General features: G+C 43.8%; 1 protein-coding gene across 1 annotated transcript; it reads right to left on the bottom strand.

Annotated features, from left to right (window-relative positions):
- Positions 1 to 528: 528 nt before the first annotated feature.
- LOC117292325 (piggyBac transposable element-derived protein 3-like) lies at positions 529 to 2,385 on the bottom strand. The gene has a single exon (XM_033774348.1). It carries the CDS (start codon positions 2,383 to 2,385, stop codon positions 529 to 531), a length of 1,857 nt encoding a protein of 618 aa, XP_033630239.1.
- Between the last annotated feature and the right edge of the window lie 11,627 nt (positions 2,386 to 14,012).

Here is a 14,012-nt window from a genome sequence, read left to right as displayed (position 1 = left end):
TTTTTTTTTTCGGCTCAGTCAACGTATTCTGATTAGAGTAATTTACCGCACTCTATTTGTTGTACCATAAGTCAGATACGTGTCATCATTGCCTTTTCATTTTTTTTTCATTTTTTTTTCTTCCTATTTTTTGTTGTTGGTTTATGTGGATCAGTAGACTATTTCTATTTACTGCACATAATCTACTGCCGCGGAGTAGAAAGGAGGCACTTCCTGGGGGCTTCTCGACTGGGGGCTTCCCGTGCAGACTACTCGGTGGTGGAGGGGTCTGATTGACTCTCTGCACGGTGGAATAGGGTGAAACACCGTCCTGGGCACAGGTTTACCCCGCATGTTGGGCAACCGCTTCTGGTGGTCTTTGTGCGGCCTTTTCGTGTTACCCCATCATGGCTCTTGCACCAGCGACACCACTTGGGATATTTTCCTGCCATCTTGGCAGAGTAGTGTCCCCGGATGTTTTGTGGATGGTACTGCAGAGGACTGGCGTGGTTGATGGAGAGTTCCTCCCCTAGCATAGCCATCAATTAGTTAAGTGCCGAGTTGAACGATGAAAGACGTGTGGCTCATCGTCTTGGTTGAAGAGGAAACGTCTTCCTCCTCATCATCGTCCTCATCCTCAGGACAGTGATGCTGTTTGAAGGCAATCCAGGCATTCACACGGGCAATGTCGATCCGGAAGTACAATAGCTTCTTCCACCAGAACTGGGATTTCCTGGAGCAAGTATGGTAAGATCGCAGTTGATCTCCTCGATCGACACCACCCATGTATCTCGTATAATCGATTGCCTGGGGAGGAGCAGGTATGTCGCTCTTGATTAGCCGACCTGTGTCCGGGTGTGGAATCTTCTTCTTGACAGTGTGATGGAGAGGATCTCGCCAACCCTGGTGACCTGTGGAAAGGGTCATCATCACCCAGCTGTCCTTCCACATCGCCGCTATGATGCTGCCATTCTGTCGGATGTAAAATGTGCCTCTTGGGACTTTTTTGGCATTTGCAGCTCTCTGCCTGTCAGGGTTTGCCGAGGTGGTGAGTAGGTCTTTGGGGAGCCCCTTGCTATTCGACTTCACAGCCCCTGTAAGGTATGTTGATTTTTGAAGGAGGAGATTGGCGAGGTTGACGGATGTGTAAAGCTTATCAGTATAGAGGTGGTGGTAGCGGCCAAGATGGTGTTTTGTAACTTTCATGGTGATGTCGGCCATTTTTGATGGCTTGTCACCATGAGGATGGACCATGAAATTAAGGGTGGTTCCTGTAGAAGACTCCGCCAGCACATACACTTTAAACCCTGCTCTGATGGGTTTGAGGGGCATGAAAAACTTCCGAACACATGACTTGAAGCCACGGTACTTTATCATTGCCTCATCAACCGTTAGCTCTCGGGCGGCGTTGTACTGATGAAGGCATTGATCTCGCACTTTGTCCCAGATTGGTTGGAGGAGGTACAGGGGATGTTTTTTCTTTGTACAGTATCGCTCAGCCTTGTCCTTTATGAGTTCCGGGTCTTTTTGAGGATCATTGCAGGCCAGGTATTCATTTAGTGTGTCGAACCGGTTCCTTGTCATTGTAGTGGAAATGGCTGTGTTGTGTAGGGCTGGGTGGGTGGACCAGTAGAGCCGGTAATTGTTGACTTTGACTACTCCCATCAAAACATGAACACCAAACCAGGCACGAATTTCTCGGATATTTGTGAGCACTTTCCGTGGTTTTTTCAGCCTTACGTTTGTCCACGCTACTATTGACAGTAGAAGGCTTAGTGGGAAAAAATGGAGAAAGTAGTTGAGTGGCGAGTCGGACCGTCGAAAACAGGCTCCGTGCGGTGTTTTCCCCCTGAAGGCCTCGATGCTGATGTTATGTAGGGTTCTCGTCCAACCATCTTCATCGCAGGGGTAGTCTGGCTGGTAAACCGACGGTGGATCGGGAACATTGTCAGATTCAGGCTGTACTTTTCCTCTCTTCCTACGAGGGGCTGGTTGTGGACGGCGCCTTTTGGTTGGAGTTGGCTCTGGGATGTCACTGTTGTCGCTGTCATCCTCTGAGCTGTCATCGCCATCCTCATCCTCATCACCCTGGCCACCACTGTCATCCAAGGTATCTTTTGACTCATCCTCATCCTCCTCCTCCTCTATAGCCTCCCCGTCATCCCTGCTTTCACCCTCATCACCATTCTCCCCTTCATCCCCATCACCATCCTCACTTTCACCATCCCCATCTTCTTCATCCTCTCTTTCTTCTTCTGGCTGACTCTCTGGCTGGCTCTCTTGCACTGATGAGGAGCCCTCCTCGGTCGACCATTCATGTAATGACATAAGGCATCCTGTCTCATTGGCAGTAGCAACGGCATTATCAAGAAACTCCTCCTCGCTCTTCGATGATGAGGCCGCCATCTTGAATTATGTGACTTAGTCGACGATAGAGACATCGTAAGTCCAACTAAACAAAATGGACAGACGTTAAAATAATCACGCTTGTGTTGTAAATTTACTTAAACATTCTTTACAACGAGAGTACGAGATTAAACTGAATTTGGTTGCTTTTCCTGCATATCTCAATATACAGGAAAACATCTCGCAAACAATAATTATCTACAAACTAACGATAAATCACAGTAATATGTACAAGGTAACTCTATTATACATTTGCTCTAGTCACATGTTGTATAAATAAATGAAATAAAGTTATAAGCATAATATATGAAAATAGAAAATCTTTACCTGTAAGTAGAAGACGAAGGAAAGGAAAGCTGTTTACGCGTCTTCTACAAGAATATGATTGACGGCGAAGTATAGTGTGCCGCCAACGGTGTGAAAGCTGATTTGATTTTGGGGTGATTTGCATATATGAATATTTTTAACCAATGACGTAAGTCTACAATCTATTTTTAGAGGGGGGTATTATTCATACCGGTGACATTTATTTGAAATTATTAAATATATCTGCTAAGATGATAGCAAATTAGTTTAAATAAGACACAGTTTAAACGTGTTGGAATCTCTCTTTGGAAGATGGGGTGGTCTTGAAAAAGACCGGTTGTTTTTAGTTGAAAGTCAGTGGCTTTCTTCTCGTTTTCTCTTGTTGTTCTTGCCTGGAGCTGGTTTTGGTCTTGAGAAGAATCCAAAGAGCTTCTATGCGGTGGTTCGGCTGTCTTCCGTTTTGAAGTGTTCGTTTAGCTGGACGGTTGAGTTTTCTCTAGCCTCTGCCAATCGGTTTTCAATGTCCAATTGAAATTTCAGGTACTGATCGAGGGTAAGTTTAGCGAAGGCTTGTCCCATGTAGGTTTCAAGATCTTTCCAAGTAGCCTGAAAACTTTCCTCGTATGTGAGTAGGTGGTGAGGGTGCGGTGGTCTTGCCTGCGAAGTGATGTAGGTGGGTAGTGTTTTCAATTTGACAGCTTTTGTCAAAGAAACAATCTGTTTGTCGATGTGTGCCTTGGCTGATGTGAGTGATCCCACGTTGGCAGCCAGGGACTTTACGAGTTTGAAGTCTGCTGTAGGCAGTTGTTTCTTTGATGATGTTTTGATTTCGGGAATGATCGCCGTTTTTTCAAAGTCGCTTTTTATGCTGTCGATCAGTGATCTGTTCCCGCAAGGAGGCGATTCTGAGTTAGTTGACGAGGTTTCCAAAAAATCAGCTGTGTCTAAAGATGACCCCGGTTTCTTAGGCACTTCCAACACCTCTTGAGCTTGGTCTTCTTCTTGGACTTTGGTAGCAGGCTTAAAAAGGAATCGGCTCTTGCACAGGCTCCTTCTTGAGGAATTGCTAAGTTTGGAAGACATGTTTGTGAGTGAGAAAATGTCTTAGGAGATTTGTTTATGTGTCTCCGGTGCGGACGTGCGAGAGGTGACAATATGCACTAGCCAGGAGTGAGCTCGAGTTTGGTGGGATTGCATGGGGGGTGTTCATGGGTCTTGAACGGAACAATAGGTACGGCAGTAGTCCATTGTGTTGGGGGGGGGGGGGTTTGCAGTTTGGCGGGCTTAAGGAAAGAGCGGGATACTGGGATCCCGTGGTGAAACCTTGTATTAACACGATTCCAATTATAGTAACTGTGCTGTACTATTGCCACCGTTGTTATTTTAAACATGGTGTTTATGGGAGTGTATTTTCCAGTTCAGATGATTGTGATAACTCATCTGTAGGGCCAAAATAAAACACAAAGGAAATTAAGACTGGGTATATGTAAATTATAGAAATGAAGAGGCTACTCACCACAGATGGAATGTTTCAATAGTCTTTCATTTTAAATAACAATTTACGGAAAAGTAAATATGAAATGATTATAGTATCTAAAAATGAGAAAGGCCTATCCCTTTTTGTAAAAATTAGTGGAAAAAGTTGTGTCGCCACGCGGAAAGTTTTCCGAAATGTACCCTATAATTTGTAGACATTTTGCATGGAAACGATATTAAATTATTCATATTATTCATTCAATCATGATTCATGAGTGACATTTTAAAAAGCTCAAAAATACCCATATTATTGAGAGAAGACAAACATTGCTCTTCATTCTCATTGCTATAATTGCTGAACTGTGAAAGTCAACTTTCGGAAAAATACACATATTTAATACTAAGTCTTACCATGATCACGAGATCTATTGAGAAGGCCAACGTCGAGCACCTGACCGGCCGTTGGGTTGATTGCCGGACGAGCACCCAAAATGGCGTCAATCTCTCCAAAGTACTGCCACTCCATTCGGGCTCTCCCACTTCTCCGGTTGTTATCCAACACTTGTTTATATTTTGTCTTCAGCTGCTTTATTTTATTAGATATTTGAGTAACCGATCTGATGTATTCTAGTTCTGCCAGGCGGCTCGCAATTCTCTCCATTACTTTTTTTTTCCCTCAAAAAAGGGTCGTCATTGGCATGGCGGTACTCTTCGATGCCCAAATGTTTATAAGAGCCAGGACCTCACGTCCGTGCCAGTTTGTCCCTCGTTGGTTCTCTTGCTGGGACTGTGATTGTGAAGTCATCTTACAAATTAAGCCTTGGAGCGTCACATTGCCCCACCTAAGATTGCTCAGCCCCTGAACAATAACAATTTCTGGAATTAAGTGACACACAGAAAACAATGCTTTAAAAGTAAATAGTTATTTAAGAAAAAGGTTATAAGTCCTATAAATACTCGACAACAATTTAAGTACTACAGTATAGTAAAATTTAACAAATGGAAATCAGTCCCACCTCGTAAGTAATCAAAGGCAAATGCACTGAGTATTTAGACAATGTTCATAACCAGCACCATAATCAACACAGCACTGTTTTCTGAAAATTTTCACACATGGTTAAGCAATTAAAAAAGAATAAAAAGATATCTACTACATATTTCTTGTTTTTTTTAAATATTTTTTAAATTAGAAGAAACGCAAAAACGGAATGGTCTCAAAAGTTTCATAATCTTATGGTACACTTTTCCTCAAGAACACTAGTATTTAAGTGTATAAAATTTAGTGCGTAAAAAGAACAATGAAATATAGCGCTGTAATGGATTATTTTTGCCATAGAAACATATTTATATGTTTCTTTTGAACATTGTAAAAACAACTTATTGTAAAACCCATAATTCACAACGACAATGTGCTTAAATTATTAATTAAAATCTTCACACACAAAAAATATTACAAGGTGATTAACAAAAGAGTATAGTATATAGGTAATAAAATGCATAACGTGAATATAAAAAAAACAAAAAACGATTAAGTATTATAATATTTACAGACATCAGAAGGTTGTCGTTCGTCAGATGAGCGCGTCTCTATTCGTCAGGGAAGAACTGCGTCGACGTTGCCGTTGATGTCAAACGTCCTCCTCTGAAGCGGTCAAGGGTTGTCGTGACTCGGATTCCCTCCTGGCGTTGGGGCTCCTTCGGTGATGAATCCGAACTTCCCGCGGAAGATGACTCTTCTTTGGAGAGGGCTGGGGCCGTAGATTCTGGCGATGCTTCGTCAGTGGACGGAGTCCATGATGGCGGAAGTTTATCTGACGGAGGGCGGCCATGTTTTTTCCCATCCCGTGTCTGATTACGCCAGCGGAAGTAGATGACTTCTCCGGTGAAGATTCGGCCGGCTCGATTAATGGTGAACTATCGTCCTCTGGCAACGGTGCCTTGCTGACCTCCGACAGCTGATCCAGCCATTCCATATGGTCATTGTTATCCAAATCTTCCACCAGATCGTGATACGTTGGCGAATCCAAAAGTAACAATGACAAAGTGTCGCTGTCGTCCTCCCATTGGGCCATGGTGGTTAATTAAATCGGATGGTGGTCAAGAAACAATTGGTGTTCGAGAAGTTCTCCAACAGAAGTAGCTCAAATTAAATCGGATGGTGGTCAAGAAACAATTGGTGGTCAAGAAGTTCTCCAACAGAAGTAGCTCAAATTAGTGTCTACACTCTTGTGTCCTGTAGTTTTGTCTTATTCAGGTTGACAACAACGCTAGTGTTTATTTAATCTTTGGTCAATCATTTGACTAGAAAACGGCTTCCTGTCCAATCGTATGGCCGAATTCTCAATTTATTTTTCATGGTAGAGGTCACTGTTAATGTACAGTAGCAGTTCCTCTTGCATGCCCTATTTTCTTTTGTTTATTTGAAAGTTACTCTTGGATGTAATCCTGTAGGTGCTTTGGTCCCCTCCTACAGCGCCCAGGGTACCTCTGATTTCGTTTTGACTGACTGTATGCAGTTATCGTTATCTTGACTAACACGATCTCGTTCCCCCCTTTTGACTGGAATTGACTCAGGCTCAATTCGGGTATGCTGGTCGTTAAAGTTATGATCCGTATCATCCAGGGGCCGCTTACGTTTCCACCTGGCAATGGGGGGTCCCTCATAGACTTTCAACTTGTCGTAGTAAACCACCTTCTGTATAGAATGTGGTGTTTGTTGTATTCTGAAAGTTTGTTCAATACCCGATATGGTCCTGTCCATCTCATTTGCAGTTTTGGGGAAAGTCCCTTCTTTCATCGAGTATTTCTCAGCCACACATATCATCCTTGTTTTATCTTATGACTAGTTACATGGCGATCATAGTTGCGCTTTTGATCTGGTCGTTTTGTTGCTCCCTACTCGTCCTTACATGTAACCTCACGTCTCACTTGCCATTTTTGCGTTTTTGTTGTTTAATGTCCGACGTAGACGTGTGACACGGCAGGTGAGTATTCCACTGAACTTCTCTACTATCCATCGGGGTGTGAGCCAGCAGGTCGTTAATCTGCATAGAAAACTACTGATGTGAGGATTTACATCAGTGAGGGTATTGCAGCGAGTCGGTTGGTGGCGTAGTCCAGGTTGGGGTTTGGTTCACAGTCGGGGGGTTTTGCCTCATTCAGTAGTGTTATGTCCTTTGGGTTATGGGAGCGCCATCAGCTACCGGGCGTCGGGTGAAGAACTCATCCGGCGCTGGGGGGCTTATCGGTTACCAAAGAGTTAAAGCAGGTCTAGAGTTTTTACCAGTGCTTTATTGCATAAACGGGAGCTGAAAGATTTACAGTCTATTCCAAGTGATGCGAGAGGCTTCGCGTTATTCGCACACCACGCTCCTCTCGCCCCGATTACTAGTCCCTGGAACTCAATGGTTTTGGCACTGGTGATGGCCTTCAACGATTCGGCGAAGGTCCGGTATTTAGAGACTTTTTCCTCATGTGACACTCTAACTTTGAGGTCAAAATGAGGGATACGAGGACACTTTGGCTGCCGTTATAACGTTTATTCTGTAAAAGAAGACGAAGAGAATATTCAATGTTCGTTCGTCTCCGACACAGAGAATAATGACAATTGATAATATAATAAAATAAATTAAAGCACAATAATATTTACAAATTAAATAACACCACTATTACGGAATGAACCAATCTATTAAAGGAAAATACCATGAACAATTGAATGACTTATCCCTTGTGTTCACGTATAAATTGTACTGGAAAGGAACATCAACACTTATAAACAATGTGCTCCAAAGGAAATAATAACCCATTAACTCTGAAACAAAGACCGTATTTGCGCCTTTTATGCTCTCGGGGACGTTTCCACACAGCATCCACAGCATGGTTGACAGTGTCTCCATGTTCATCGACCTCACGTCTTTGACAGTGATACCGTCAGGACCTGGGGCGCTTGATGAGTCCATGAAATGGAGACTTTTCTCTATTTCGAGAACTGTTACTGGTTCAGTGAGTACGGATTGTTCTTTAACGCCTTTGGAAATCTTAACGCCACTCCAGTCCTCGAGCCCTGCAATCTCAGGAGTTTCCTCCAGTTTCTCCCTGTAGAAGTCTTCGACTTCCTTCGGATCGAGTTTGCACTTCTCGCGGACTTTATTATCCAAGATTTCCGCTACAAGAATCTTTTTCTTGAACTTGTAGAGGCTCTGAACCCGTTTGTGTTCACTTTTCTTTCCTGCTCGTTTGGGGTTGGATTTGCCGATGTTTGCTCCTTCTCTTACATCAACTTTCCTCTTGCTACTTAGTCCTTCCCGGTCGCGGTTTCTTGGAGGTCTTAGCGTTGAGCAGCCGTGTGCTTTCTGCTTCAATCTCCTGCCAAGCCGAGGGCTCGCTCGCTCGAGCTTCCTTGGCAATGCACTTACCCATTTGAGTCTCCGGGTTTAAACCTACGAACTCCAGGTATGCCTTCTTGTTCAGTGCTTGCCCTGCTTCTCTTGGGCTGTACGGGCACCTGTTGATTTGTTCGTTTCAGACCGCATCGCTTGTCGCTGATCTGCTTGTAGGTTTTCCCCGGCAGATACTCTGCTATGCATTTGTTGATGTATTTTTCGCCCGCAAACTGCTTCTCCAGCATAGCGGGATGCCTCCTCCCTCCAACATTGTAACTGACAATGGAATCTCTTATAATTTGCTGTGGGCCGATGAAATAAGATGTTGACTCAAGAAAAGGCAAATTCAAGAGATTCCGTAGGTGCGTCGCACCCCCGGCAGGTCTTGTCTCCCTCTTGACCCCTCAGTAATGCCTCTCGTAATGTGTAAGTGTTCGTGCACATCTGCAGGGCTGCACATTACTGGTGTCCCCTCAGTATCGCGGTAGTTATCCACCTGTTACCGTGAGCATCATTCCTCCAGGCGTCTGCACCAATTCCCTGGCACGCTTTGGCAGCCCATTCGGTGTGTTCTTTTATCCTCCAACACTCCTTTGGTCTAGCCATTTCGCGTAGGACTTTGTCATTTCGCGAATGCGCCAGTCCCACTTTTCCTATACGGGCTATGGTGGGATCATCGCTATTGGTGGACGACATAATGGCTTTGGGTCTTAAGGTAGGGATTACCTTTTCAAATCTGACCATGCCCAAGCCGCCATCGCCGACGGCCGAGTAGATCAGTCCATTAGTCGTACATGGAGGGAGCTTCAACCAATCCTTCACTGCCCCCAGGATTGTTCTGAGCCCGCAAACTATTACCGCTCGCTTGTGTCATTGAGTGTTGGAACTGCAATCTCGGGTTGACATGGTTAAGGACCAAGTCAACTTTCTGGACTGGTTTGAGCGGAGGTTTTCCTATCCGCTCAATCCAAACATTTAACCGCTCCCCTAGATCTTCCGTTTTGAAGCCTCGCCATTGTCCTCTGCGTAATCCAAGGTATTTGGTCGTCTCATCAGGTATGATCCAGGGGATTGGCAGGCCGCCAATGCACTAAGGAGACCCTCCATTAACCGCAAACGATTTCCCCCAGGGCTGGATGTGGAAAGCCGCGCACTTTCCCAAATTCCTGCGGAGCCCCATTCTCTGGCAGAACTCGTCGGCAATAGACTGTGCAAGTCTCGCGCGGATTCGAACTTCCGGGACCATTGTGGTCCCATCCTTATGGAGTTTTACGTTGGGGAGATTTTGTTTCGTCTAGTACTTTAGTTTAATGTAGTTAAAAATGTAATACTAATTAACAGTATATAAAAGTAAAAATAAATTCAACATAATAACAAAGAAAAACCGATATTTAAACTTGACCTCGGGTCAGGTTACTTGGTAAAAATTAAGAATTTGTGCCCATCTCCGATCGTGAAACTTACGCAGACGCTTGCTTTGGTCGCGCGGGCTGAAAAGCTTTTTAATTGGTCGTTTAGGCGTCGGCTTCCTCTTTAAACTGCGTCACGCGTTTATCTAACGCCCTTGCGACCATCGTGCGTTCGCGTATAAACCAGCTTTTAGTAGTTTCACATTCGGGCGTACATTTACAAAAGGGGTTTAAAAAAATTTTAGGATCAAACAAACATCCTTGTCCCAGAGTTTTACTTTTGTCTATACATTAACAATACGATACAACTGATAATTGTATGTTTGTTTAAAAAGCTAAAATTAATTTAAACAAGCTCTATAGGGTATTTTAGTTGTTCAGATTCAGCATTAAGAATAAATTAAAGCAAAGAATTTATTCATAAAAAAAATAAAGTTCTTCAGTTGTCGTGTTTTCTCGCTCCGGTGCACGCGAGACTTGCACAGTCTATATCGAGTAATCGTTGTAGGTCCAGACTTGACTTTCCAACTATCGCAATGTCATCTGCGAAAGCCATGGCCGAGATAGAACATCTCTCCCCATCGATCTCAAAGGAGAACCCTTCTTCTTCTAGGCGTCTCAATAGTGGGTCAATTGCTATGTTGAATAGCAAGCCAATGGGGAGAGTGGATCTCTCTGTTTGACTCCCTTCTTGAAGTATAGGGGACCGGTCTTGTTGTCCCCCACTTTGAATTCGGTAAAACTGCCGTCATACAGCGACTTGATTAGACCGATGACATGCGAGTCCAACCCGGCCTTCTCCAGTTCGCTGTATATGTGATGGTGGTTCACCGTGTCAAATGCCTTAGACAGATCGAGGAATGCCATTGATATAGGCATACGTTTTAACCAGGGTATCGATCAGAAACAAGTTCTGGGCGCACCCCGGAGCTGCCACGAATCCCCGCTGCCTTGGACTTAAACGAACTACCTTGGTAAGTCTAGCAGTCAAGATCTTAGTAAACAGTCTCATGATGACTGAGCCAAAAGTGATAGGTCTCCAGTTTCCAATTTGGTCTAGCCCCTCTGAATATTTCAGGAGCAGGACGGACCTTGCGCCTTTTATGCTCTCGGGGACGTTTCCACACAGCATCCACGCTGAAAGCATGGTTGACAGTGTCTCCATGTTCATCGACCTCACGTCTTTGACAGTGATACCGTCAGGACCTGGGGCACTTGATGAGTCCATGAAATGGAGACTTTTCTCTATTTCGAGAACTGTTACTGGTTAAGTGAGTACGGATTGTTCTTTAACGCCTTTGGAAATCTTAACGCCACTCCAGTCCTCGAGCCCTGCAATCTCAGGAGTTTCCTCCAGTTTCTCCCTGTAGAAGTCTTCGACTTCCTTCGGATCGAGTTTGCACTTCTCGCGGCTTTTATTATCCAAGATTTCCGCTACAAGAATCTTTTTCTTGAACTTGTAGAGGCTCTGAACCCGTTTGTGTTCACTTTTCTTTCCTGCTCGTTTGGGGTTGGATTTGCCGATGTTTGCTCCTTCTCTTACATCAACTTTCCTCTTGCTACTTAGTCCTTCCCGGTCGCGGTTTCTTGGAGGTCTTAGCGTTGAGCAGCCGTGTGCTTTCTGCTTCGATCTCCTGCCAAGCCGAGAGCTCGCTAGCTCGGGCTTCCTTGGCAATGCACTTACCCATTTGAGTCTCCGGGTTTAAACCTACGAACTCCAGGTATGCCTTCTTGTTCAGTGCTTGCCCTGCTTCTCTTGGGCTGTACGCGCACCTGTTGATTTGTTTCAGACCGCATCGCTTGTCGCTGATCTGCTTGTAGGTTTTCCCCGGCAGATACTCTGCTATGCATTTGTTGATGTATTTTTCGCCCGCAAACTGCTTCTCCAGCATAGCGGGATGCCTCCTCCCTCCAACATTGTAACTGACATTGGCATCTCTTATAAATTGCTCTGGGCCGATGAAATAAGATGTTGACTCAAGAAAAGGCAAATTCAATTGAAAGAAAAGGCTGTGCAACGATCAAATCTTAATTGCATTACTAATTTGAAACAGATTATTTTTAACAATGAATGTTTCATCATTAACAGTATACTAAAAACAACATTAATTTAAACGGCTGTACTATGTGGAAATATATTTGTTGATTTCGTCAAAGTTCAAGTGGTGGCATCTGGGGTCGTTGATGGTTTTCAAACGTTGATTTTCCTCATCTTCATCTGGATCACTGATGTGTTGATCCCATAGAATGGGCAGGAACTTTGACCGAGACATGATTCTCTTGGCAAAGGGTTGGCCAAGAAAAAAATCTTTGGAACAATATTCTTGAAGCGTAAGCACTGAAACTAGGCCCATGAAGATAATTACTGCAATGACACTGGATACCTCTTCTATTGATGAGCTTCTTTCATCTTGTCTCCTTGCTTGTTTTTTTTTTATACTAGTGATCTCATTATGTTGGTACTAAAATAATGCATGAATAGCTGACTGGGTGAGTAGTTCACTGCGGGTAGTCATGCTCTCGATTCAGGATAAAACCATCCACTTGACAGCTTGTCCACCGGATCAGACTTTGCTCCCCATTGCTGTACAATGCTGGTCTAGACCCTCACTGCGCCTTTGCAATACCCTGGCACCAGGCTTGCAATGGAATCTATCCACACATTGGGCGGGTACTAACTGGTGCTCTCCTTGGCGATGTCACTCTCTTCGTTAGATCCAAATCCGTTACAAATCCCCTTTGACGAGCTTGCCTGTACTTAAATCCAAGTCTATTCATGGCACACCTCATGGTTATATCTGAGACGCGCTTCAGTACTCCTGCGGAGGTAATGACCCTTCTGTTTCTCAAAGTTTCTGTACATGTCTCACCAAAAGACCCTGCTTGCGCATAGAAAGAAGTCTTTTACGCCCACCTCGGTTCCTTCTGAACCCTGTGTATTGGCCGTGTGGGTCCTGGTAGGTTGCTCGGTTTTGCATTACCACACAGCTAGGGATCACTAGCTCCGAGCCTGTTGTATTGCCACAGCACAAAGCAGCGATATGACGTGTGGCGGCTCTGCTGATTTTGCTGCCCTGTCTGGGCAGCATCAGGCTCATTGTTTAGAGGCTGGTGCATAGAAAGAAGTCTTTTTCACCCACCTCGGTTCCTTCTGAAACCTGTGTATTGGCCGTGTGGGTCCAGGTAGGTTGCTCGGTTTTGCATTAACCACACAGCTAGGGATCACTAGTGCCGAGCCTGTTTTTTGTACTGCCACAGCATAAAGCAGCGATATGACGTGTGGCGGCTCTGCTGATTTTGCTGCCCTGCCTGGTCAGCATCAGGCTCATTGTTAAGGAGCTCCCTCCACATGGATCTCTGGAGCACTATGGCCATTGGATCTAGGATTTGGTTCATTGTCTGTGTAGGAGAAAAAAAATTGTAATAAATAAACAACAATAATAATAGGCAACATTTATATAGCGCATAAGCAGCGACGTCAACACGCTTATTTACAATTAACATTACAATTCTTAAGCTACACATATATATAGAATATCTATAAAAATACATTGCACTACACACATAAATGTTTAGACTAATGCATGAACAATGCAAGTTCAAAAATTACCAAGTTGTTGACACCGTCGAATACAAATGACTAAAATCATCAAAAATAATTTGTGAAAAATAATAATAAATCACATATTTCAAACTTGCTTTCAATCTTCTTTAACAAGGTTGTTCCTTTCACATCTTTAAACTGTTTACCTTGTTACTTGGGACATTGTGCAAGTAACTTCTTACAGGAAGCTGGTGTTTATGCCTGCTTTGACCACTTTCTCTAGTGTCATCTTAAATGAAGCAACCTCAATCTTAGTCACTCTTTTTCCATACTTTTTGACCTTAAAGGTTCTCCCATTCTCCATTTCTGTTGAAGGAAATGAAAGGTATGCTTGCGGGAAATAACTTATATTCATTTATTTTCAATATGTGGATAATTTTTGTAATAACGAGGCCATAGGTCTAATAAATAGACAACAACAACTTAAGTGATCAAATAGAGTAAAATTCC

Source organism: Asterias rubens, chromosome 7 (genome assembly GCF_902459465.1).
Source record: "Asterias rubens chromosome 7, eAstRub1.3, whole genome shotgun sequence".
Classification (NCBI taxonomy): Eukaryota; Metazoa; Echinodermata; class Asteroidea; order Forcipulatida; family Asteriidae; genus Asterias; species Asterias rubens.
The sequence above is the reverse complement of the archived record's forward strand: the minus strand, read 5'-3'. Positions and strand labels throughout refer to the sequence as shown.

Coding starts and splice junctions, on each gene's coding strand:
- LOC117292325 (XM_033774348.1), bottom strand. CDS start 2,385: ATGGCGGCCTCATCATCGAAGAGCGAGGAGGAGTTTCTTGATAATGCC.